The sequence below is a fragment of the Ambystoma mexicanum genome, chromosome 3p (genome assembly GCF_040938575.1).
Source record: "Ambystoma mexicanum isolate Mex_15411 chromosome 3p, UKY_AmexF1_1, whole genome shotgun sequence".
Taxonomy (NCBI): Eukaryota; Metazoa; Chordata; class Amphibia; order Caudata; family Ambystomatidae; genus Ambystoma; species Ambystoma mexicanum.
Genome location: NC_090925.1, coordinates 503,469,503 through 503,493,742, shown reverse-complemented (window position 1 = coordinate 503,493,742; position 24,240 = coordinate 503,469,503). Strand labels below are relative to the sequence as shown.

The 24,240-nt window shown below is 48.3% G+C and overlaps 1 protein-coding gene across 2 annotated transcripts in view; it reads left to right on the top strand.

Moving 5' to 3' along the window:
* The window catches only part of PTPN1 (protein tyrosine phosphatase non-receptor type 1), an 894,220-nt gene that overhangs the window by 270,972 nt on the left and 599,008 nt on the right, over positions 1-24,240 (top strand). For both annotated transcript variants that reach the window (XM_069651172.1, XM_069651173.1), the window contains exon 2: positions 3,299-3,389. In XM_069651172.1, the coding sequence (XP_069507273.1) occupies positions 3,299-3,389 (91 nt within the window). The remainder of the gene's footprint in view (positions 1-3,298; positions 3,390-24,240) is intronic.

Below are 24,240 nucleotides of genomic sequence, written 5' to 3'. Positions count from 1 at the left end.
CATAGCTGTTTTATAGTTATATATTTTTGCTGGCTAAGAAATTGCCCAATGCAAACTGCTTTTTTTACTATGTAAAAATAACTACCCCCAAATTAAAAAAGGATAGTGTGAAGTACTAATTTCAAAAGCTTATCTAGCCACTGATCCTCCGCAACCTCTCCTACCCAGACTGGCTGTATCCGTATCCGTTTGTTCTTTTACCTGATCTCTTCTACTGAGGACCCCCATTATCAGGGTAGCATACATTGTGGACCCTTTTGCACCACAGGTGATGACCAGGCCTTGCACCCACCTGCTCACACTCCTCGTGTTATCTCTTTTTCTAAAGTATCACATAGCTTGAAAGCATTGCATCACTGTCCACACGTGAATGTACAACTGGATATTCATAAATAAAAGCACAGGGCGCAGAACACAACTGTATGTGGACTAAAAATAGAATTATTAAATAATGAACCCATTAGATTGAAAAAGCATCGGAACTCAAATGTGGGCATACACATAGACAAAGAATCAACTGTTCCATTTTCCGAAATCCCTTTGCGGATGCTAACAGCTCTGCCAACTATCAACCGTTCACCCCCGATCCCACAACCCCCCCTTCCCTAGCCCCGATTAGATGTACCCGGTTCTGTCCTGGAGTGACACTTTTCACGCTTTACACCTCCTCACTCAGCATACTTCACTTTATTTTTTTCGTACCTATTTTATGACACCCAAATCATAATCTCCTTTCTCCCTTATACCAGGAACTATTGTCCCGCCTATCTGTCTTTTTGCCATCTACCATTGAATGATTCTACGGTGTCTAATGCCAAATTCCTCCAAATCAGAAGCAATTTAGCTCCCTTCAAATGCCTCATCACTTCTTCCAACAGTCTGCTTTCACCTTCATCTTGTTGCATCCCCATTCTATATAATGCATCTCAACGTCTTGGTCCTTTGAACCTTCTAAACCTCCGTCTTAGCAATACCTTGCTCTGTTCCCTTGTTTTCATTGATTTCGAATACTGCTATAGCCTCAACTTGGGCATTGTACCCTTGTACTCCTTTGCACCTTTGAGCAAATAATGAAACTTTCCCTTTTGCACCTTGTATAAACTTCCATGTTCCTGTCTCACCTCCTCCCTGCTGGATGTACTATTAATCCAACTTCAAATGTCTCCTCCTGTTCTTTGAAACTATTTATGGACTGCCTCCATGTGGCTTTCTGGCCAACTGCAACTCCTGCCACACTCCCCATCTCACATGATTTGATCCCAAGAGCTATTTGACCTGTGACCGATCCCCTCCCCTCCTCCAGCCCCCCCCCACCACTCCATCCACCTAGTGTTGCCTTCAGTTTCTGGTGCACTCCCTGAAACTTGAGGAGAACCATCTCTGGTTCCGGAAGCACCTCAAAACCTTTGTCTTTGCTTCTGCTTTCTCTCTCCCTCTCCCCTGCTAATTTTTCACTGAAACTGAAAATGGGCCACTCTCACCGACCCCGGTCCTGGGCCCAGCCACTCTCCACTTGCACTGCCTCCCTGGCAACCCCTGCACTGCGGGACTGTCTCTGTATCCCTACAGCCCCCCCTTCCCAGCACTTGTCTGCACTAACCTTGCATTTGCCACCAGCTGGCCCCCTTCCTTATTTATTTTATTCTATTCTACTTACCTTGTACTGCACTCCCCCCCCCCCTTCCCCTTGCACTTTCTCCCTTCCCCCTACCCCTGCACTTGCGCGATCTGAATGATACCTGGCCTAGTAGGATCGTTGTCTGTCTTCCCCTTGTTCCCCCCTTCCTGCCTCGTCGCGCCTTGAAACACTTGTGTATAGGCGCGTTACAAATGCCATATCATATCACTGTTGCCTTTAACCAACCTCCTCACCCCCCAGATTCTGTTTCCACAGTACCTCTGATATAGTGTGCATTATTTGAAATATTTGCTCACCTGCTAGCCTGTATCATCCCAATGTTATGTACACATGTGCCTTCTCTCTCAAATGGTGCTCTTGACACTCTGACTTTACTCTTTACAACGTGAATCCCACTTTTACAAGAATGCCCCTTTCTGTACTTTAATAAATCATTTGTGGTAGCAGCACTCTGCCGCAACTCTTAAATACAAATGCAAAATTAGAAAAAGCCATAGTGACTTCTATTGTAGGATCTTGGGTTTACCAAATTGTCCTAATAGAGGTCATAAGCTTAGATTTGGGCCTGTGTTCAATGGGACCAATGGTCCTCATGAGACGTGGTCTGCTATACTTAAAAGCTCTATGCAATCCCCAGTGCCCTTTACTTGATAAGGGCAGATATGAAGTTTGGGAAATGTACCAAATATGTAGAATCTGCTCTGGACCTATTCAGGACAATCAATTGATCGCCAAAGTGGGAGCTGGGATACTGGGGTCTGTCCAAAGAATTTAAGATCAAAATACTGGATTTGGACTGAATAAAAAATCACACGCACTTTCAGGGTCTCAAATTATATCAGTATACATCATATATGTTCTACAACGCAAGTGTCCCACAGCGCTATCTTATGCTCTGTACATCTGAAAATTTGCACAGGTTTTTACTGCTGCTCTGGTTAAATAGAATATCGGACCAGCAATGAAAATGAAGCGAAGGTAAAGGTTCTGTCGTGTGTGTAAAGGCAAAGGCTGCATGGAAACAGAGAAACATGTACTCGCGGAGTGTTCTTGTATTGTGAAAGCCATCCAGTTAAATGTGTCCAATTGTACTCATGACCTGGTTAGTCGGAGAGAGTACCTTCTGGCTCTGCTGCCTGAATAAAGGTGGTAATTGTTTACATTTGGGCTTATACTGTTTATGGAGGGCTTTTGAGTAACAGTTTTCAACCATAGGGATGTGCTTGTAACCCCTTTTGTTAATTTTCCTGCACACAATGATGAGAATGTGTATGTCGATGATGCATCTATGCATTTTATTTTTTACTTCTATTTTCATGTATTATACGCTATTTCTTTGTTCTTATTTTTCACATTACTGTATTTTGTTTGATTATTTTACGTGTATAGACTTATTTGGCTAAAACACATTAAAGTATAAATAAAGAAATTGTGACTTTACATAATAATGTTCCTGATTCTTTCCGCTGAAATTTCACGATAGTGAGTGTGGCTCAGTGAGACAATGTACAAGTTGGCTTGATAACTGACCCAATGGCAAAGGTTTCAGAGAGAAATTTGCAAAGTTTATGCATGTATGTTTTTGTTCTATCCTTGCATTACGTTTTTTTGGTGATTTTGCTTGAGACTTCACTATTTTCCGTCATGTTTTTTTTCTAGGATATCCGACATGAAGCAAGTGACTTTCCATGCAAATTTGCTAGGCTTCCCGAAAACAAAAATCGGAATCGGTATAGGGATGTGAGCCCGTGTAAGTATTTTTCTTTTTAAGAGGTGGCTTATGTTACGAATATTACACATTGTGGGGTAATTCACCAGGGCTGTGCTTTGGAGCATGCTCTTTCTTTCGTATGTTAAATAAGAAACCATAGCAAACTAAACAGAGGTGTTTTTTGTTTGACTCTACCCTTAAAAGCTTGCGTCAGATGTCTGCGTGATTGCCATAGTTCAGATGACGGTGACACAACTGTCCAACTGCACTTAAACTTCCTCTTTCCTCTTTGTGGTTCTTTGGAGTGTTGTTTGTCTGCAATCGTGATGCAGTGGTAACAGAACTAGTTTCACAGTTACCTTTGACAAGCTGTTTCTTGCCGGTTACGCTTAGAAATTCCAGATGAAGTCTCAAGAGTAGTTTTATGTTAATTTTAATGCTATAAAACAATGTATACGTATCTTAACTGAAGAATAAGCCAGTTTTGCACACAAAGGAGATTGCAGATTGAAAATGGAGGTTAGCCTTTTGAAAGTTATTGATCAAAACAATTTAGACATCTGTTGCCTAATTAATAAAAATGCAGGTATTGAATTTTAAAGATATAGGCCTTCATATGTTCCTTATGGGTTCCATTTATTGGGGTGGCAGCAACAATCAAGGTAATAAGTGAAAACACAGCCAGTTAGAAAAATGCCCCTTGCAACATTGTAGTACAACACTGCTGTGATACTTGTCAAAAAAGAGTATTCATTTTCTGAAACTAAATCCATCATCTTTGAAAACCACAGGGTGTTTGGCCTACAAAAAGATATTTGTAGTTTACCCTTTATCTACAGTAGGACTACTTGTATGCTCTTGTTGGAGCAATATATCTAACCACCTTCTGTAACTGGGCTTGTTGTATACAGCATCTTTTTCAGTGTCTACCCCGTTTTGATAAACTATGCTAGCGAAATGGCAGTGTTGCATTTGTGCATATAATCAAATAGACTACATTGGTAATTGAGAAGCTGGCTAATCTAGATTTTGAAGTCTAGCTTTATAGTATGTTCATTTTATCTGTAATGATTTTTCAAGGGGATTGGGTCCTCCGATGTATTCCATATCTATGACAGGTAATCACCACAGCTATGCTGCTTCGGAAACTTTTTTCGGCGTCTGCGTCCTGCGTCGATGCGCCGTCGTGATTGAGAAACTTGCTAATCTAGATTTTGAAGTCTAGCTTTATAGTATGTTTTTTTATCTGTAATGATTTGTTTCTTTTTGTCATGGTGGTGTCCCATTTTCTGTCTCATTTGGCTTTTGACAGTTCTTTGTTAGGTGCCAACATCAAAGCTGTTGCACCCTATTTGATGATCCGCACTCTTCAACCGACAGATGTGGAAAAGCTTGTAGCCTTTGGATGTAATTGTTAAATAAAAAATGGGTGGTGGGATTTGTGATAATGCAGTTTACCAGAGGTGCTGTGTCCTTGACCTGCAGGCATGCATGCATGCAGGCATGCATGCATGCATGCAGGCATTCAGAGGTTAGTGAATGTCACTTACTCTGCACTTGCCACATGCTGACCATACTTATCTGTTCCCACGTACTGCACTGTCCCTGCCCCCTTCCCATGCACTTGCGCGATCTGAATGACACCTGGCCTAGTAGGATCGTTCTGTCCTCCCTTGTTCCTCTCCCTTGCCTCGTCACGCCTTGAAACACTTGTGTATAGGCAAATTATAAATGGCATATATCATATAATTAATGGCTGAGGCGTAAGGGGGGGGACTGGTAGAAGTTTGAGCATTATCCCATTAAGCACACATGATATAAAGACTAGTGTTCATCAGAGATGACTAGTTTACTTTTTCAGTGCTCTATATAATACTGTGCACCCCCTGTCTTGTACATGGTTTTTACGCGTTCAGAAGTGTTTACTTGGTACAGGAGCGCATTATTGAAGTACTTTTGAAATTAAAGATGTTTTGAGATAACACCTTCTTAAAATGCACTGCAGCTTATCAAGTACTTAAATACAGTGCACAGGGGCAAATGCTGTTATTTTGCGGTAACACACAAATTTGTGCCCTTGCAGGGGCAAATGCTAACACTATTTGGGAAAAGCCATCAAGAGTATGTTCATACAGCAAGATATACATTAGTTTAAAAAGAAATTGGCTGAGTTTGCTAATTAAAATGCTCTTGATTTGCAAACGTATTTAGCAGTTTTGTACTAATATTTTAAGTCACCAGAAGTTACTTGCACCCAAGACATAAAATGAGCAGCAATCCAGCTTTTTTGTGTACCATTTGAAGCAAGTTATTGGTAAGGTGAGTGCTTGTAAAATGTAAAGGTTTGTTGCATGAAAGGACTAAAATAGATATGATGAAATGGCCCTGATAAGTTTTCAATGCGCTGTGAGCTGGTTGGAGTCACTGTTGCACAGGGCAGTGCCCTGTATATTGTATGCTTGCCCCATTGTTTTCTGTGTGAGGAAAAGTTTCATAAATCAGAAAATTGTGTTCAAGCAAAGTCATAGCTCAGGACTAAGTGCATAGTACTGCGTTACAGCATGCCAGGTAATTGTCATGTTCAGTTGGACGATGGCCTTTGCTTGTCATTGATATCACCTGTTTTCAATCTAGAGTTAAATACCACTTTTTCGCGGAGGGCAGAACTGGTAATGGCTCTTGCGCCAGGTAGGTCCAAGCACATCATTACAGCCCTGTGCGCTCACAAAAGCAGTATCTATTGATATTAGCACTCTTGTTGCCATATCAGGCGTTGATACTTAAAAATTGTGTTTAATGGAACCAGGATTTGCACTGCAGTGGCGATTCGCCTGGGGCACCGCCTCAAAGGACAAGGTGCTTGCTAGGCAGAGTCCTCCGGGCTGGTATGAAATGCGGCAGGTACTTGTGGATTCCACTTGCGTTGACAGCCTCCTGAAGGTGCTAATATATAATACATTCTCCAGTATGCGGTCTGGCATGGATTCACATGCTCATGAATATTCCCCGTCGTCAAGCTGGGAATCCTCAGTAAAAGAAACAACTGTTTCAGTTTCGTTTCTGAACTGTCTTTCTCCTCTTAACCAATCACTGAGCTCTGGGTCATACTGCCCCCAACCCTATTACTGCCCTCTACCTATGCGCCTCCTCAGGTAGCCATCTTCAGATTTTTACCGCACGTTCAAGTGTTCGGAGTCCTTGCTTTTCACTCTTCAAGCTTTTTGTGCGGTTTTTCACTTTTTTTGATAGGCAAACTCTATTTTTTGGTCAATCGAGCCTGTGTGCTCCATAGATTCTTTCTGATTAACGGGGATCCGTTGGTCGGCTATTTTTTCATGCCCCCAAAGGTTGATTTCATTGCATGTTCTTCTTGGAAGCTTCCAGAAGTTTCTTCAGGCCTACAGCCCATGGATAATGTCGGATGAGAAGGACGGCGCTTCCCTCTTCAGACTTTGTTTCGGCAGCGGGTTGTGGAATGTGTTCTCAGAGGACAAGCATTCCCAGTGCCTGTATTGTCTCCACCCAACACATAAGGAGGAAGATTGTGAGATTTGCTGTGGCTTCACTAAGCACACAATGAAGGATCAACACCAACAGTTGGAGATGTGGCTGTATGCCAGGGTCTCTACCCCAGGTGGTTCCCAGAGGCATGCTTCTTTCTGGATCCAGCCAACCTGAGCGAGCTTCTAAGTCCTTTGAGGGCGCCTCACAATTGGGGGCCAGATACAAGGCCAAGTACTGTGAGTCCGCTTCCGTCTGGGTCGTCGCTGCTGCGGGTCCCGTGACGGTCCGGGTGCAATCGTCATCTACTTCTGCATCGGTCTCCAGCTACTGCTTTAGTTCTTCGTCCAAGAGGCAGTCAGCTACCCCATAGAAGCTGCAGGAGACTCTGGAGAAGGACAAGCAGGAGAAGACCAAGCAGGGTACAGAGTCCAACCTACTCCCGAAAGAGAAGGCCAAGCAGGACAAGGGAACCAGCCTTACTGTGAAGGCCCAGGTGCACCAGACCAAGTCACACTCCTCCATCGAGTCAGTGGTGGCGTCACTCTCAAAGGCGATGGGGGCTGACCCGGGCCAGGGTACCCAGATGATGGCCAGGGTCACTTTCTCCCAGGAGGGAGGATTCGCTCAAGCCAGTTGAGAAGACTCCAGAAAAGAGGATGCCAGACCTCAGCCCGAGACCGACCCCACATGACCTGAAGAAAGGGTGGGGGGGGGTTGTTGAAGAATTCCAAGGAATGGGCATTTCTTCGTCCGACAAGATCCTTTACGTCCACACCGTCCAAGGGGGTGATGACGATGAAGGACATCCTATCGACCCTTCACACACTGCTGTCAGATACAGAGGATGATGCGGACGGCTCCACCCCCGGCCCTGCCCGTGGCACCCGCGCCAGCAACCCTGTTGACGCTAGGTGAACCGTCGGCGAAGAAGAGACATCCCCCACCTCCATGCCAGCCATCGCAGGAGGCCAACAGGGGCTGTTCAAGGCTTTCAAGGGTGGCCGCCATCGTCGTCAAGGAACACAGGCCAGCGCCTCGACCTCCAAGCAAGAATGAACCGGCCAGGATGTCAGGCTCGCACCTGTGCACCCTGGTTGGAGGCCGGCTGGCGAACTTCGTCTGTGGTTGCGAGACCATCTCCACCGACAGATGTGTGCTGGACGCTCTCGCCCACGGAGACACCTTGGAATTTCAACGAAATTGTCTGTGAATACCACAGATGACCCGCCAGGAAAATCGCATCTCTCGGCTGCTGCTGGAGGTTCGGGCCATGTTACAACAAGGGGAGATAGAGCTGCTTCCACTGCACCTCTGGGGCTCTAGAGTCTACTAAAGATACTTTCTCATACGAAAGAAGACCGGGGGCTGGAGGCCCATTCTCGACCTACAACGGCTAAACAAGTACATAAAGTCCCAGAAGTTCAGGGTGGTCACGCTGCAGCACATGCTCGCCCAGCTGGAGGCGGGGGACTTTGTCATTGTTGGATCTAGATGACGCGTATTTCCATGTCCCCCTATACAATGGACACCGCAAGTTTCTGCACTTAGTCGTTCAAGGGAAGCATCATCGGTTCTAGGCTCTTCCTTTCAGACTGAAGTCAGCGCCCAGAGTCTTCAATTGCTTGGTGCTGGTGGCGGTTCATCTACAACTGCAAGGGATCCACGTTTACCCTTAACTGGATGACTGGCTCATCCTAGGCCAGGTCAAAGGACATTGCCGTCGACCACACAGTACGGACCGTCCGGCTGCTGACGGAACTGGGGTTCTTGGTAAATTATGTGAAGTCCTGCTCGACTGCATCGCAGGACGTGTTGTTCCTGGGATCCAGGCTCAACACGGTGTCATGCCTGGCGTCACCATCGGAGGAAAGGATATTGGCCATCTTGTGCAAAGTGCAACGGCTGTTGGCATTGAAGGTTGCCACAGTAAGGACCATCAAGTCTCTACTCGGCATGATGTCGTTCTGCATATACCAGATTGGGCTCTGCAGGCTGAGGATGTGCCCGCTGCAGGAGTTCCTGGACACCCGCTGGGCCCAGGTGTCCAGAGGCTTCCAGGACAGGATCAGGCTGGTCAAGGAGTTCCATCACGCGATAAGATGGTGGGGTGTGAGCTCCAATATCCCCCGATTCTCCCCACCCCATACCAAGAGATGGTCACAACACTCTTTCCTGGAAGGATGGGGCACCCACACTGGACGTCTTCATGCAAGAGGCCTGTGGCTGTCGGAGCAGAAGACGTTATACATCAAGGTACTGGAACTACGGGGGTGTTTTGGGCCCTCGGGTCGCTTCTGCTGTCCCTCAAGGGCAAAGTGGTGAGAGTCTTCGCAGGCAATACCACCTCCATGTTTTACATTTGGAAACCGAGATGCACCCGCTCACCAGCGCTGTGCAAGGAGGCACAGGACCCATCACACAGGGGGTGTTCCTCATTCCGTTTCACCTGGCAAGGGTAAAGAACACTGTCGCCGACTCCCTGCGTAGGGAGCTGCGCTCTTGCCACGTTTGGGAGCTTCGGAAGGATCAAGTGGACAGACTTTTCCTCAATTCGGGCACTCCCCAGATTGATCTGTTTGCGACAGCGATGAACACCAAGTGCCAGAGGTTTGCCAGCAGATTCCCCCAACTGGGGAGCATGGGGGACGCATATTCAATCCCTTGGGAATGCCTGTTTTGAAGGGATTGTCCGCCAATGTATTCCACATCTTTGACATGTAATGTCAACATCTGTGCTGCTTCGGAAATTTTTCGGCAGAGGGCGTCCTGAGTCAATGGCGTTGGGTCGATGTCCCTGGAAGGTCTCCATCGAGGGTGACGTCATCGGATGTTATAAGTAGCACGCACAGCGCCCGTAGCCTTAGTTCTGTTTTTTCTGCAAACGTGTTTGCTTCGAGAACTCGGTGCGCCTTGTGTCATCTACTTCGATAATGTCTTCATAATCTACCCCATGGTCTGGCTTCAAAAAGTGCCGGGACTGTAAGTCTAAGATGTCCATCACAGACCTGCACCGTATCGGCTCTTGGTGTCTGGGCGAGAGCCATGACATGGACTGTTCGAAGTGTCAGTCCTTGACTGCTAAGGCCTTGCAGGAGTGTAAGGGGAAGTTGCAGGTAGGTCTGGTATCCAAACCCTGTAAATCAAAAAAAATGACTGGTCTTTCCACTGACGACTCGAGGGGTGACTCTCCCCATCGGAGGGAGTCCAGGGGATCTCGGTCCCAGAGTGGTTCTCGCGACTCGTCGTCCTCGTCAAGGCACTCCCGGAAGCGGCGTCTGCCTTCCCCCGTCCTTGTCGGATGATGGCTCCACGAGGAAAGTGGCTTGCCCCACTGTAAAGACTGGTAGGGGGTGTCTGTACTTATGCTCTCTATATGGTAGAGGAGAGGCACAGAAGACCCCAGCCAAGATTCTCTATAAGGTAGCAATGGATGAGCAATCCAGGCCTAGCTTCTCAGGAGGTGATGCGGGCTGGTTCTTAAGTACAGTGTAGTCCCCGAACTGCCACAAAGGAATGTCCACACACTGTATTACTGAAAACAGTCTTTATATAATTAATATTCAAAGGTATGTACACGATCACAATAACGCACTTTGTACTCCAAGTCAATAATGATACATATATACAATTCTAAAGTGGTACCACCAATGTTACCAAATGTCATTAAAGTGCATCAACTGTACGGTTAAAATGTCACACAGATCAATAACGAGGAAATCAGCAATAGAGATAGGAAGGAACGCAAGATGGTTGAAACAATAGGCAGACTGCTGACCCCTACCGCTAGGCACAGTTCTGTGTGGAGATCCCCCCACCTGGGCAACCTGTAAATGAAGATATATAGCACAAGCCCAGTCCATATATTGTTCAATAGTCTTACTTCCTCCTTTTAAGGTTTCACCTCCCCCCCCCCCCCCCAATGTACCTGATGGAGTAGAGTTCTCCGAAGAAGCGTCGACCGATCCTTCTTGAGTGACTCCCTTTAAAGCAGGAGCCACAGATCGTCGAGAGGCGTCGAGGAACTCGGCGTTCGATGTCAGGAAATCGACGGCCCTTCTTGCGTGCCCTCCCTTTAAGGCAGGAGTCACGGGTCGTCGAACGTCCGACAGAACGGGTTGAACTACGGCCGTGAAGTGGCAGCTTCGTTCCTAGTGGTGCTCGTCGACGACAGAGCGTTGGCATCCTGCAAGGAAGAGGCGTGCGGGCCACCTCGGTGACGATAGTTCTGGACCGCAAAGAGATGAAGAACTGTGGCCCAGCAAGCGCGTCGAGTCGTCGACGTCTCTGTGGTCCTTAGGTGGCGGGAAACCCACCGGAGGAGGCTCCTCGGCGCGTCAACGGTCGGGCTTTCTCCAGCGGGATAAAGAAGGCGACGATGCAGACGAGAGCGTCCGATGATCAATTGAAGTTCTTAGTCAAACGGGAGCACGGTGGCTCCGGTCGGCGATGGCGGTCGTCGACAGTGGCGGACAACAGTTTGGGTGCTTCTCTTTGAGATTCCGCGGCAGACCCCGTCTCGGGTCGGCAGCCTGTCGAAGGTCTGTCTACCAGGAAGCTTTGGCAAAGATCAGCTGTGCACGATGGTCCCTCGTAGCTCGGGAAGAGGGCGCCTTACCAGGTCCTCTCTGGGTCAGTCCTTGGAGGCACAGCAGCTTTCAGATTGTGAAGGAGAGCAACAGCAATTCTTCTCGTCCAGCAGGGCTTCAAGGTCAAGCTTCAGTTACTCCAGTTACTCGTCGTAGTGGACTTCAGCTTCTGAACATGATTCCTAGCAGTGAGAGGTCCCCAGATATACTGTTGATCTCCCATTCATTCCGCTGGGTCACACTCAAGCATCCAATCACGACTAAGGGCATTCATGCAGGCAGGCATCCAATCAGGCACATGAGGTATTTAGGCCATTCACTTCTCTCCAGACACTCACAACAAGTTATGTGTATTGGGACAAGTACCGAGCCATTCAACACACCAAGCTGCATTCATAACGGTTTCGGGCAGGGCTGTCTCATTGTGTCAACCACCAGATACTAGGCATCCACAACACAGAATGCATATTCGCCACAACATACATCACCGGGAAGGTTCCAGCTAGTCTGGCCGGGCCTTCACAACACCACCATATATGGCACTTCCATCCAACAGCCATTCAGGGCGAAGGGACAGTGTCAGGGCTTCCCAGGACTTTGGGAAAACAAGGTAATAGGGAATAGAAAGCAAGAGGCCACCGGGGCCATTTTGTTTCCCATCAGGAATCCACTGATCCCAAACGCAGGGCCGGGGTATCCCAAAATGGAGGATACTCCGCGCACCTGTCAATTTCACCATGGAGCTGCCACCAGCCCATACTCTGCTCTGCGGGCCACCAACAGGTGCCCAAAAACATACACTAGGGGCACAGGGTTGTACCCCCCACCCATGGATGCCATAAGGGTATCCCACGGGTCCGTTCACCAAACCACAAGAGAGCTGCACCGCCAGGAGTCCCACATAAACTCCTGCGCGGAAAACACGACAGAACACACGATAAAAAGCAGTCCAGGACAAGGATACGGAGGCCCTGTCCCTCCGATGCATTTTCAGCATCACACCCACTAAATCCTCTACTCTGGAAGAGTCGGAGGCATTCTGGGAGAAAATGCTGGAGATTTTTCAATCTCGGGGCACTATTCCATCTGCGCCTTTGGTTGAAGCCGGCAGGGAACGGTCTCGGTCCGACGCTGGTGTGCCTTCGGGCCCTGGCAGTCGGCGCGATAAGCATCGGGAACTGTCAAGGTCCTGTTCGGACAAGGCTCGGGTAGATCGCCAGAGACGTGCCAGATCCAGGTCGCGGTCTTAGTCCCCGACGAAACAGTCAAGTCTGGGAAGGTGTCGAGGATGGCGTCTGCGCCGTGTCCATAGAGTGCTGTCGGGGGGGGGGGGGGGGGCTTGTCCTCGGTCAGGCCCTCAGCGCCCTTGTCTATGCCATCGGGGCCTACAGGCCTGAATTTGCCGGTGTAGGCTCTTAGAACTGTGAATCCTCTGAGAAAGGCTCTTTCTAAGAATGTGAGGCCTGTTCTTGACTCCAGGTCTGCTACTGTACCTAGGAAGGAGTTCTTTCATTCTCTACTAAACATATGAGGAGAGGTCTGATATGGAGTTGGCGCCTTTTGATGCTCCTGGTGACACTCCTGAAGCTCCTGACATGGTATTTTCGGAAGACAGTCAGATGGAGTATCTGCATCAATCTTAACATGATGCCAATGGCCTGGACACATCTCCTGAAATGGAGTTTGGTAGGCCAGAGCCTGAGGCTCATGCTGAATCCTCTTATGGGAGGTTGATGTCGAGGTTTGCAGCGTTCCTGGGGTCGGGCGGCCCTCCAGTGGCATTTGTTCAGGATGACCAGATTGACATTTTAGATCAGGGTCCGTCCACTGACCCAGTGTTGCCTTTTCACATGGTGTTACAGAAAAGGGTGGCTGCTACTTGGAACACCCCAGAGTCTCTTCCGTTGACTAAAAAATACTGCCCATCCAGTAACGACCCCAGCTACCTATCCACACACCCCACTCATGAGAGTTTGGTAGTACGGGCGGCCACGGCGATCTCAAGGCAGGCAGCGTACCCTATCCCTCCAGATAGGGACAAGCGATTCGATTGGATGGGCATGCAAGGTATTTTCGGCTGGGAGTATAGCACTTAAATCGGCCAACTTCACCTGTGCGTTAGCCACATTTTCGCACACTCTGTGGAATTCTCTCTGGCGGCTGCGCGCATTCCCGAAGGGGAAGAAAGGGATGGGTTCCTTGCTACTGTGCAGGATGCCAAGGATGCCATGTGTGAATCCCTTCAGTCTGGGTTGGACACGGCTGATAGTTTCAGCCGGTCCGTGGCTGCGAGCATCGTGGTATGCAGGTTTGTGCGGTTGCGGAAGTCGGGATTTGCACCGGATGTGCAGGCCCGTCTTCTCAACATGCCCTTTGATGGTTCTCATTTGTTTGTCAGCAAGGCTGACAAGAGCCTTGAGAGGTGCAGAGCTCCAAAGCAACTGCTAAATCTTTGGGCGCAGCTGTGCGCCAGCCTCCGTCTCTTCGTCCTATGGGACAGCAGTGTAGGGGTTCCTTTCATTACTACTCCTCTTTTGGTAGAGCGAGAGGAGTGGCCAGTCAAAAGGGCCACCATAAAGGTCGTCGTGGTGGAGGGGGAAGAGGGGCCAAAGCCGCTCCAGCAGCTGCCTCTTTGCCTTCAGGCACTGCCACAGCCACTCAAAGAGCTATGAGGCCAGGTCTCATTGTTCGCTGGTTGGGGGGGCAGACTGTCTCAGCATCTCGAAGAGTGGCAAGCTATTACTTCAGATGCCTGGGTTCTGGAGACAATAACCCACGGCTACTGCCTAACGTTCCTAAATCGTCCTCGCAACAATCCACCGGGGAAGCTCTCTTTTGAAGATTCCGGATCCGCTCCTTGTGCAGGGAATTCGACCCTGTTGGCGAAAGGCACTATAGAACTATTGCTTGTGGTGGAGAGGAACAAGGGCTGGTATTGCTCTTATTTTTCATTCCCGAGAAAGACTGAGGACTGAGACCCATCTTGGACTTGCGTCACTTGAACAAGTTCCTCTGGAAGGACAAGTTCAAGATGGTCACTCTTTCTCAGGTCCTTCGACTTCAGGATTGGTTGGTGTCATTGGACCTACAGCATGCTTATTTTCATGTGCTGATCCATCCGAAGCACAGAAAATACCAGAGGTTCGCGGTTGGCAGCTTGCACATTCAGTTTCGGGTCCTGTTGTTCTGGTTGACCTCTGCCCCGAGAGTCTTCACCAAGCTCATGGCGGTGGTAGCGTATCTCAGGAGACCGGGGGGGGGAGAGAGGTATTGGTTCACGTTGACCCCTACCTGGTCGACTGTCTGATCTGAGCACATTCTCCCCAACAGGCTTTGGAGCATCTCAGCCTCACCCGCCACTCGTTTCACAAGCTGGGCTTCTCCCTCAATTTCAAGAATTCGCATATGACACCTTCCCAACAGCTCCAGTAGATCCGGGTTGTGTTGGACACATCTTTGGGGAAGTGCTTGCCACCTAAGGTGAGGGCTCATCACTTTGTCCAGATGGTCAACAAATTTCTATATGCCCAGAGTCTCCCGGCTTTTGAATTCTTAAGGTTGATTGGCCTCATGGCATCCTGCATTTTTCAGACTGAGGATGAGATCCCTTAAATGGGCTCTCAGGACGCAGGGGGGTCACAATTCTCATGCAAAATGTTGGATCTCCTTCAGATTCCGCACACGGTCTCACAGGACCTTCTGTGGTGGGCCAGCAAAGGGAATCTGATTATGGGAGAGCCTTTTTGTCAACCATGGCCGGAGGTGACAGTAGTGACTGATGCTTCCCTCACAGGATGGGGTGCGCACGCCAACGAGCTGACCACCAGCAGTCGTTGGTCTCCGTTGTAGTCCAAAGTCCACATAAATCTTTTGGAGCTGAAGGCCATCAGGCTAGCCCTGAAGGCTTTTCTTCTATTTGTGTGCGGGAAAAGTGTCCTGATCATAATAGACAACATAGTGGCCATGCATTACCCCAACAAAAAGGGGGGGGGGGTATAGGGTCTCTCCTGCAGGGAGGCGATGCAGCTCTGGTTCTGGGCAATACAGCAAAGAATGTTACACTCAGCGGTTCATCTGGCCGTAGAGCAGAATGCGGCGGCGGACTCTCTGAGCAGGCAGAGCATGATCTCCGATGACTGGGAGTTGGCTCAGGAAGTCCTTCAGGAGATCCACTTGAGGGGTTCCCCAAAGGGCGAATCTTTGGGGAACCCCTCAAGTGGATCTGTTTGTGACCGGTGCCAACGGAAGTGCGAAACATTGCTCAAGGGAATTTCGTCCAAGAGGAGCTTTAGGGGACACGTTCGTCGTGGATTGGTCATTCCCACTTCTTTACGAGTTTCCTCCGGTCCCCGTCATTCCTCAAGTTCTAAGGAGGTTGCAGAGCTTCGGGTCCCACATGATTCTAATTGCTCTGGATTGGGCGGAGGAGACTGTGGTACCCGAACCTTCTATAAATGTCATCTGTCCTCCACGCCGTCTTCTCCCACAGAGAGGGGAGGTGGGGAGCACCCCAGGGGTGGGGTGGGGGGGGATTCAGGTTCTCCATCCAGAGGTCAAGACTCTAAACCATCACGCTTCATTTCTGAAAGGTTGAGATATAAGGATTGGGATCTCCCGGATGATGTGATGGAGGTGTTGCTTTTGGCCAGGCGTTCGGCAACCAAATCCCTGTACCTTTGCCGTAAGTTTGGAAACTGGTGCAGGGAACACAGTCGATCCTTTTTAGTGCTCCATTCCAATGGTTCTTTCTTTGGCCCACAAAAGTCTTCAGGTGGGTACCATTAAGGGTTATCTGGCGGCGCAGTCTATTTTTAAGCGCTCGTCTGAAAAATCTTATTTTAAAATTCCATTGATTGCCCAGTTTCTAAAAGGGCTCACACGTGTTCCTGCCGTCCCCTTTTCAGGTGCCTGTTTGGGATCGGAATATAGTCTTGAAATTTTTGATGGGGTGCTTCGTTGGAGCCTTTGTACTCTTGTCCTTTGAGACTGTTGACCTTCAAGACGGTTTTCTTGATTGCAGTTACATCTGCTCGCAGAGTGAGCGAGTTGCAGGCACAGTCATCTAAGCCACCCTTTACTTTGTTCCACAAGGATAGGGTACGTCCATCCTTCCTACCTAAGGTAGTGTCCGATTTTCATTTGAGCCAGAAGATGGTACTTCCTGCTTTCTATCCGCCTCCTCATCCTGGCAAGGAAGAGGAGAGACTCTTTAGGTTGGACCCTAGGAGAGCTTTGAGCTTTTATATTTCTAGGATGTCGAGGGTCAGAGTGGACAACCAACTTTTTGTGGGGTACACTGGACACAGATTGGGCCAGGCTGTTAACAGATGTTGTGGGGGGAAATAATATGAACTGAGGCTACGGGTGCCGTGCATGCTACTTAACAACCCATGACATCACCCTCGACGGAGGCCTTACAGGAACATCGAACTGACCCAGGACGCCCTCTGCAAAAAAAATCTCCGAAGCAGCACAGCTGTGGACATTACATGTCAAAGATGTGGAATACGTTGGAGGAACATTCAGTCGAAAGAAAGTTACCAGTTGGTAAGTAACTTGTTCTTCTGTATGCATTCCCTCTGTTGCTGCTGCTCCTTAGTCATCGGTCAACTCAGACGGTACCGCTGCAGGAAGATCCTCATCGCACCAGCGTGGCCGAGGCAGATCCGGTACCCGGACCTTCTCAACATGTCGCCCGCCCCCCAAACCCCCCCACCCAAGCTGTTTCTGGAAAACTGCTCAGCTTTTTGTGAACTTTGGTCCTGTAAACCATGGGAAGGCCCTGGCCAAGGCTTCCATTTCCAGGTGGCTCTCTGGCTGTATCACTTACTGTCACCGGTCGGCAAACCAACCGCTGCGCGGCCTTCCGAGAGCCTATTCTACCAGAGCGTTTGCTGCTACAACGGCGTTCCTGTCTGGTGTGCCCCTGCTGGACATTTGCAGGGCTGCAACATGGAGCTCAACGCACACCTTCACGAAATTCTACTGCGTCAACAGGGATTCCAGGGAGGAGTCAAGAGTCAGCCAAGCAGTGCTGCGCAACCAGTTCGCTTGGAGGTGAGCCTGGTGAGGAGGTAAGAGATCGCTTCTGTTGAGCCTTGCCAACTCCCGCGGTTGTGCATGTGTGTACTGCTATGTATTCTTTATTCATGAGCATGTGAATCCATGTCAGACCCATGCTGGCGAACCACAGTTAGGTAAGTAACTTGTTCCTTTATAATCCTATGGCAAAGCAAGCACTGGAGACTAACTACATTGTATGATAATGCAGTAGGTCTAGATGCCCCTTCCTAGGAGCAGATATCAGCCCCCAGGGAGGGTTGCATGAGGTGGGGCCCTCCATTTGGGGTGGGGGGGGTTGAGCCCCCCCCCCCCCGTTGCAGTACATCATTTGCTGCCAATTTAGGGTGCCCCTCAGCCCCCCCTAAAAAGCAGCCTGTGAATTTGTATTTATTTTTGTTTACCCAACTTCGCTTAGTGCAGATGGCCACATTAGTGTGGCCATCTGCCCCCAGGGTGCCCAAACCCTACTGCCCCATCTATTGGGGGCCTGCCCCACCTTTTGTGGTGGCCCTCTCCCCCCACCCCAAATGGCTGGGGGGGGGGGGGCACCTCATGCTGCCCTCACAGAGCCTCCTAGGAAGGGCTGCATGATGTCCCCCCCCCCTCCGTTCGGTGTGGGTGAGGAGAGGGCCGCCACAAATGGTGGGACAGGCCCCCCAGTGGGTGGGGCAGTAAGGTTTGGGCACCCCGGGCCAGATTGGCACACCAATGTGCCCCTCTGCACCAGGGCAAGTTTCGTAAACAAAGAAAAAATGGAAAATGGTGGAACGCTTTTTAGGGTGGTGCTGTGGGGCACCCCAAAGGGTCTGGGAATTTTCTAATCGGATGGGGCATAGAACCCCTCTTCCAAGGCAATGCCGAATCAGAGCCCATTCTCACAACTTGTGGTGTTCCTCATGGTGCCTGTAATTCTCTCTGCTTTTATAATATATTCACAGCTCCGCTGTTTGCAATGCTAGACCATGAGAATATTATATTTACCAACTATGCGGATGACACCATGTGTCATCCCGCTTCTTGGGTCTCACAGACTGGATGATATTGCCATTAATAAAGTCTTTGCTATATTGGAAACCTGGATGGTTCATAAGCTAACACTGAACAAGTCCAAAACTGAACTATTGGTAGTTGGCTCACCGCACACCATTTCTAAACTTGGCCCACAGTATGATAATTTCCAACTGGGTGAAGAATCCATCATACCTTTAAAAAAAGTAAAAACTTTAGGAGTGACTTTTGACCAACATCTGTCTATGAAACAGCATGTTAGTAGTATTGTCTCTTCATGTGCATACTACATTAAACTTTTAACACATCTAAGGCCTCTTATCTCACAGGACAATGCAGAAACTATCGCGAGAGCAATAGTAGGCTCTAAAATAGACTACTGCTCGAGTCTTCGTATGGGGAATTAACAAATCTGAAAGCAACAGGCTGCAAATCTGTCAAAATGGGGCTATTAGAGCCGTTATGAAACTCAAACACAGAGATCATGTCACACCAGCAAGACGTGAGCTGCACTGGCTGCCTCTGTCCGCTAGAGCTCTATTCCGTACCTTGACTATTGTTCATAAGTGCAGCACTGGGAAGATGCCTGATTACTTACAACAGTTACTACCTTTTAAGAACTGGCACAAGAGCTCTTGGGTCAAACGATCTGTCCCTTCTATCTGAACCTAAGTGCCACACCGTCAGAGCAACAGAGGCAGCTTTCTTTTCTGCTGGACCCAGAGCGTGGAACGCTCTTCCGCTGGAGATAAGATCTATTGAATCTTTAGAATTCTTTAAAAAAAGACTAAAGACCTATCTGTTACATTAAACAATTTATCTGCCTGTGATATAACCCCGCTCAGCCATATCTCATTATGTCTGATGTTTTCTGTTATTTGTGTTTTGTAGTGCCCTCACGCCTTCGGGTTCATGGATGCGCTATACAAGTGTATTAAAGTAAAGTAAAGATATCTGCTCCTAGGAACGGACGCCTGAGCCCAGGGAGGAGTGCAGGACAGCCCCCCCCTCCCCATTATCTGCCCCTGGGGAGGGCTACATGAGATGGGCCGCCCCTCCAATTTGGCCATGTGTGGGTTCCCACAGGTGTCCTCTTTTGGAAAATGCATGGGGCTCTCTGTTTTCCCTGCTGGCTTCGACACCCTAGGCCCAAATCTGTAGGTTGCCCACATGAACAAAATGGGCAGCGGCGAAAGGCTTGGGGTGACCAGTGGGTTACCCTTTTCCTTTTGCGCCCCCGGTAGGTGCACCCACACATGTGAGGTACCGTTTGCATCGGGACACCTGTGGGAACGCGGGACGGTAGGCCATGTGCTGTTGGCGGTGTGTTTCGGTGAGTGGCCAGAGGGAAATGTCTGAGAATTGTCTGCATTTCCAGCCAATTTCAGACACATTTCCCTGTGTCCAGGGTGTCCTCTTTTCGGAAATGCATGGGGTTTCCTGTTTTCCTTGGTGGCTTGGACACCCGAGGCCCATATCTGTATGTTGTGCTGGTCGGCAGAATGTCTGAGATTCCGCTCTGAAAACAGACTTGGGGTTACTTGTGTTTTAGGCTTTCCCCTTGGTGGCCAGGTAGGTGCACCCACACATGTGAGGTACCGTTTTCATCGGGACACCTGTGGGAACGCGGGACGGTAGGCCATGTGTTGTGTTTGTGTGGTTTTCATAACGTTTTGACCCATTTGCTGATGCCCTTTGTCTCACAACCCTTTAATTTCCCAAATGTGACCTACATTTAGTCGCTGCTTTAGCCACCATACACTTTTGTAACCTGCACAAGTCACCTACCCTTGAAAAGGTCAGCCTGTGCTCTTTCAAAAAATGTATGCTTGCCGTTCCTCACCACATTGGTTTTCCCGATTTACACATGCTAAGTGCGTCTGGTCAGGCAGTGAGCGTAAAACTCCTGTGTACCATGGCTCAGTGTTTGGCTTGTGGTATTGCTTGTTTTGTAAAACACTACAAAAAATGTGTGCTCTCCTAACTGCAAGAGTCGGGGGAATGTAGCGGAACATTGCTTTTCTCAAAATTCATAGAAGCCATTGCCGTACCAAGCCAACCATGTCCAAAACATACCTTTTTTTTTCGGTCATTTTCCCTCTTTTCCCCCCAATCGATGGCAGTTTCCCCTACCTAGTTGTTGCCTGACCTATGCAAATCACCCCTTCCTAAACTTGGAATTTTGTCTACTTTTCAGAAATATATGCCCTTCTGTCCTCCAATTTGGCTTTCCTGCCCTTTTCTTCCATTCCGTCCATGCATGTCCAATTGGCAAAAATGGCCAAAATCGCCTACCTCTCACAAAACGGTTGATTAACCACATCAAAATAATTTTTTTCCATTTCCACTCAACCTGTTCTTGAAAGCCAGGAAATTGGGGAACTCGGCACAACAAACCATTTGTTCCTAGCTCTTACAAGGAAAAAACCACAGGCTTCTTTGTACATCATTGTATTGGCATTTTTTGAAAAAACCCAAAATGTTTGCCCTTTTTGCTTATTTTCGCTCACCCCCCTACAGCAACCTGGGATTCCTGGGTGGCGTTACAACCGCTTACATGTGGGAAAAAGAGGAGCCACATTTGGCCGAGATATCTTGTGTAACAAAAAAGTTACAATGGCCACATACCGAAATCACCAAAAAAGGCCCTGGCACTGGGGAGAAATACCCATGGCACTTAAAGGGTTAAATAATTCAGGCGGCTTCTAGCAGCCTTTGCAATTTCAATTGGCAGGCAGTCTGCATGGATAAAGGTCCGTTATGTATTAGTTTACAGCCATGTTTTTGTGGGGTTTTTTGTTGTGTGCTTTTTACAGAATGTTAACATCTACCTCGTGAGGAATGAGGAAGACATTGTGTAAACCAACACTACATGTCGAAACCGGTCGAGATAAACCCTACAGGGATGTGATCTTTGTATTTCCTTTTCCTGATCCACCCTTACAATAGATTGTCTGAGAACTGTTGTCTGAGAACTGTTTCTATTGCTTGTGAACACAATAATAATGTTTGTCATTGTGGGGAAAAACTATGAATTCCTTATCCCCATATGTTTTAGTATGGTCCTTTTGTCTTTCAATATTGTGGATGTATGTCACGGTATGATGAGTTGTGTTTGAATGTTGCACCATGAATGGCAAGTATGTGTGATGATGTTTTAGCCAATTTTAGGTATATTGTTGCTACTGTTTTGCAATGTTGAAGTGATTAGTGTTTAATAATTTGATTTATTCACCAGTTTCCAATTTTTGGAATCACCTTAAATTTTGATACATTATTAGAAATATTTTCTTCTCTGGACATTTTTTTTTGTTTCTCAAATCGAGGGTAGACTGCTGTCTTTGTCACTCCCCTGCACAATTCCTGCACAATTGGGAGCTGAATCTGCATGTAATTTTAAAATGTGTGTTGCTGCAAGGTCATAGCAGGTAGTGTCCATGATTTAACTCCTATTGGGAAAGGATGGAATTTCTCATGTTAGGCCTTTCTAGTAGATTGGTTGGGCACGTACTGTGTGCCTGCTCTACAGTTCCGTTCTTTGACGAGGTTCATCAGTGGACTGGGTACAATATGCCCTCGACAATGATTGATTGTTCTGAACTGACCATACCATTTTTAGTGTTCCTACCTGCTTCATTTGCCACAATGATTCTTGCTGCATCTTTTGTGTAAAGATAGTCGATTTATATGGATTGGCAGTGTGACGAATCGCAGGATACGGTCACTTCTCCCCATTGGGGGGGACCCTTTCCCTGTGAGGCTAGGGAGGGGAAGCCTTCTACGCGATGCCCTCTTTAAGGGTAGAGGCAAACAGGACCTCACCATGAGAAACTCCCGCCTTGGAGACTAAGACTCACGTTCCGAATAGGAACTCCCTGAATCACTCACCTACAAGCCACCACTAGCAGCTCCGACCAGAAGAAGACATGAAGAACACGCTAATGTTCATTACTGCAGTGTAGAAACATTAAATCGGTATGAGAGAATATTTGTCATACTGAGAAGATCGTGTGAGTAATCCAGAGTTCTCGGGGAAACCGCAAAGGAGGACTTTCACATTCTGCTGGTGAATACACAGCAATGTGTTATAAATCTAAGAGTCCACTTTGAGTAGAGAGCAGCGCAGGAGTTTCGAATCAGCTGTGGAAGGAGAGCTGAGAGAGACCGGCACATGAAGCTTACAAGGTTGGAAGGAACCTGGCATACAAAGCCGACATGAGAGAAGCCTGAATTGAGAGAAGCTGAGGGAAGGAAGACTCAGGCCAGCAACCGAAGCCTAGGTGGTGCCGTGACCGTGAGGTGGTGGACTGTTGCCAACAACGAGGCCGAGACCACAGGCCCGTTCACAGCACAGAGCAGGTATATCGAGAGTGTGAGAAAATGAGAGCCAGGAGGCCAACTTGACCAGCAAAGGAAAGGATCCCATCTTGAAGACAGGCCTGTGATGCTAACCCCAAGAGAAAAAGGTAGCTGGGAAGGCGGGAGACCTCGGAGGGATACCGAATGTGCAGGGTTTGAAATTGACAGGAGCTGGCAGCTCTTCAGCTCCTGGTTATAGCCACGGGGAGCCTACACTTGTCACCTCGGTTAAGTGGTACCAAACGCACTTAGAGATATTAACTGTGCAGTTTTGAGACTCCTGTCAATTCCGAACACTGCATATTTGGTATCCCTCCGTGGTTTGAGAATATGAACACTCCGAAGGGACATTTAAAGAATATTGTATAATATGCAAATGGACAACAAATTAAAATTACAAATTACACGTTAAAATTAAATCCTGACGAATGGACGAATTTCTGTTTTACCTTATTTGAAAGAATAACAAGGAAGCGGGAAACACCGAAATCATGGAAAAAATGCCATTATTGTACCCATCTTTAAAAAGGGATCGCTGCGGCATCACAGTACTCCAAGCCTTCCTCGTCTTTGTCATCTACGGCGCTGTTAGGCAAGGAGGAGAAAACCTTGGAGGCATATGGTAAGAAGCTGTATTCCAATGCTTCCTCGCATCTGCGACAGGCCAACGCAGACTCCATACTGGCAGCCGCCAACCGGAGATTATGGTGGGAATTTGCCGACCTCCTCCAGGAACTCCCCGCCCACATCCAATCACTGTTTAAGGCGGGGCTAGCCGAAGCCAAGCTCGTGGCTCAGGATATTATGGAGTCCACTCTGGCACACAATGATACCTCTGGATGTGCCATCTTTATTGCCACGGACATGAGAAGGAAGGCCTGGCTCCGGGTAACCAAATCCAACCCAGATGTCCAGGAACACATTCTAGATCTGCCCTTTGAGAGCAGTGACCTTGTTCACTCCAGCACAGATGAGGAGCTGGACAAAGGAAGAATAGTTCTCAGACGGCTAAATCTTTATCCATTCTGACAAAGACTACGCCCAAACCGTACTCCCAGTCTCGGCAATGCTCGGATAAAGGTTGCTCATCTGGAGGCTTCCGCCGCTTCCAGGAACGGAGGTCTATGCAGCCAGAACGCTTGCCGAACCCAACTCGGCGCAAGCAACAAAGGAGGGTGGGGGGCGGCGAGGGCTTTTTCCAGCTCCTCCTGCTCTGCCTTCGAGGGTAAGAAGTCATGACAGACCCCGACTGGTCCATGTGTCGCCAGTGTGGGGCAGGCTTGTTCTTCATGCACTGATGAACATGCTACTTGACCTGAGCTTTTCACTCAATCTCATGAAGTCACAGCTGCAACCCACGCAGTCTTTGG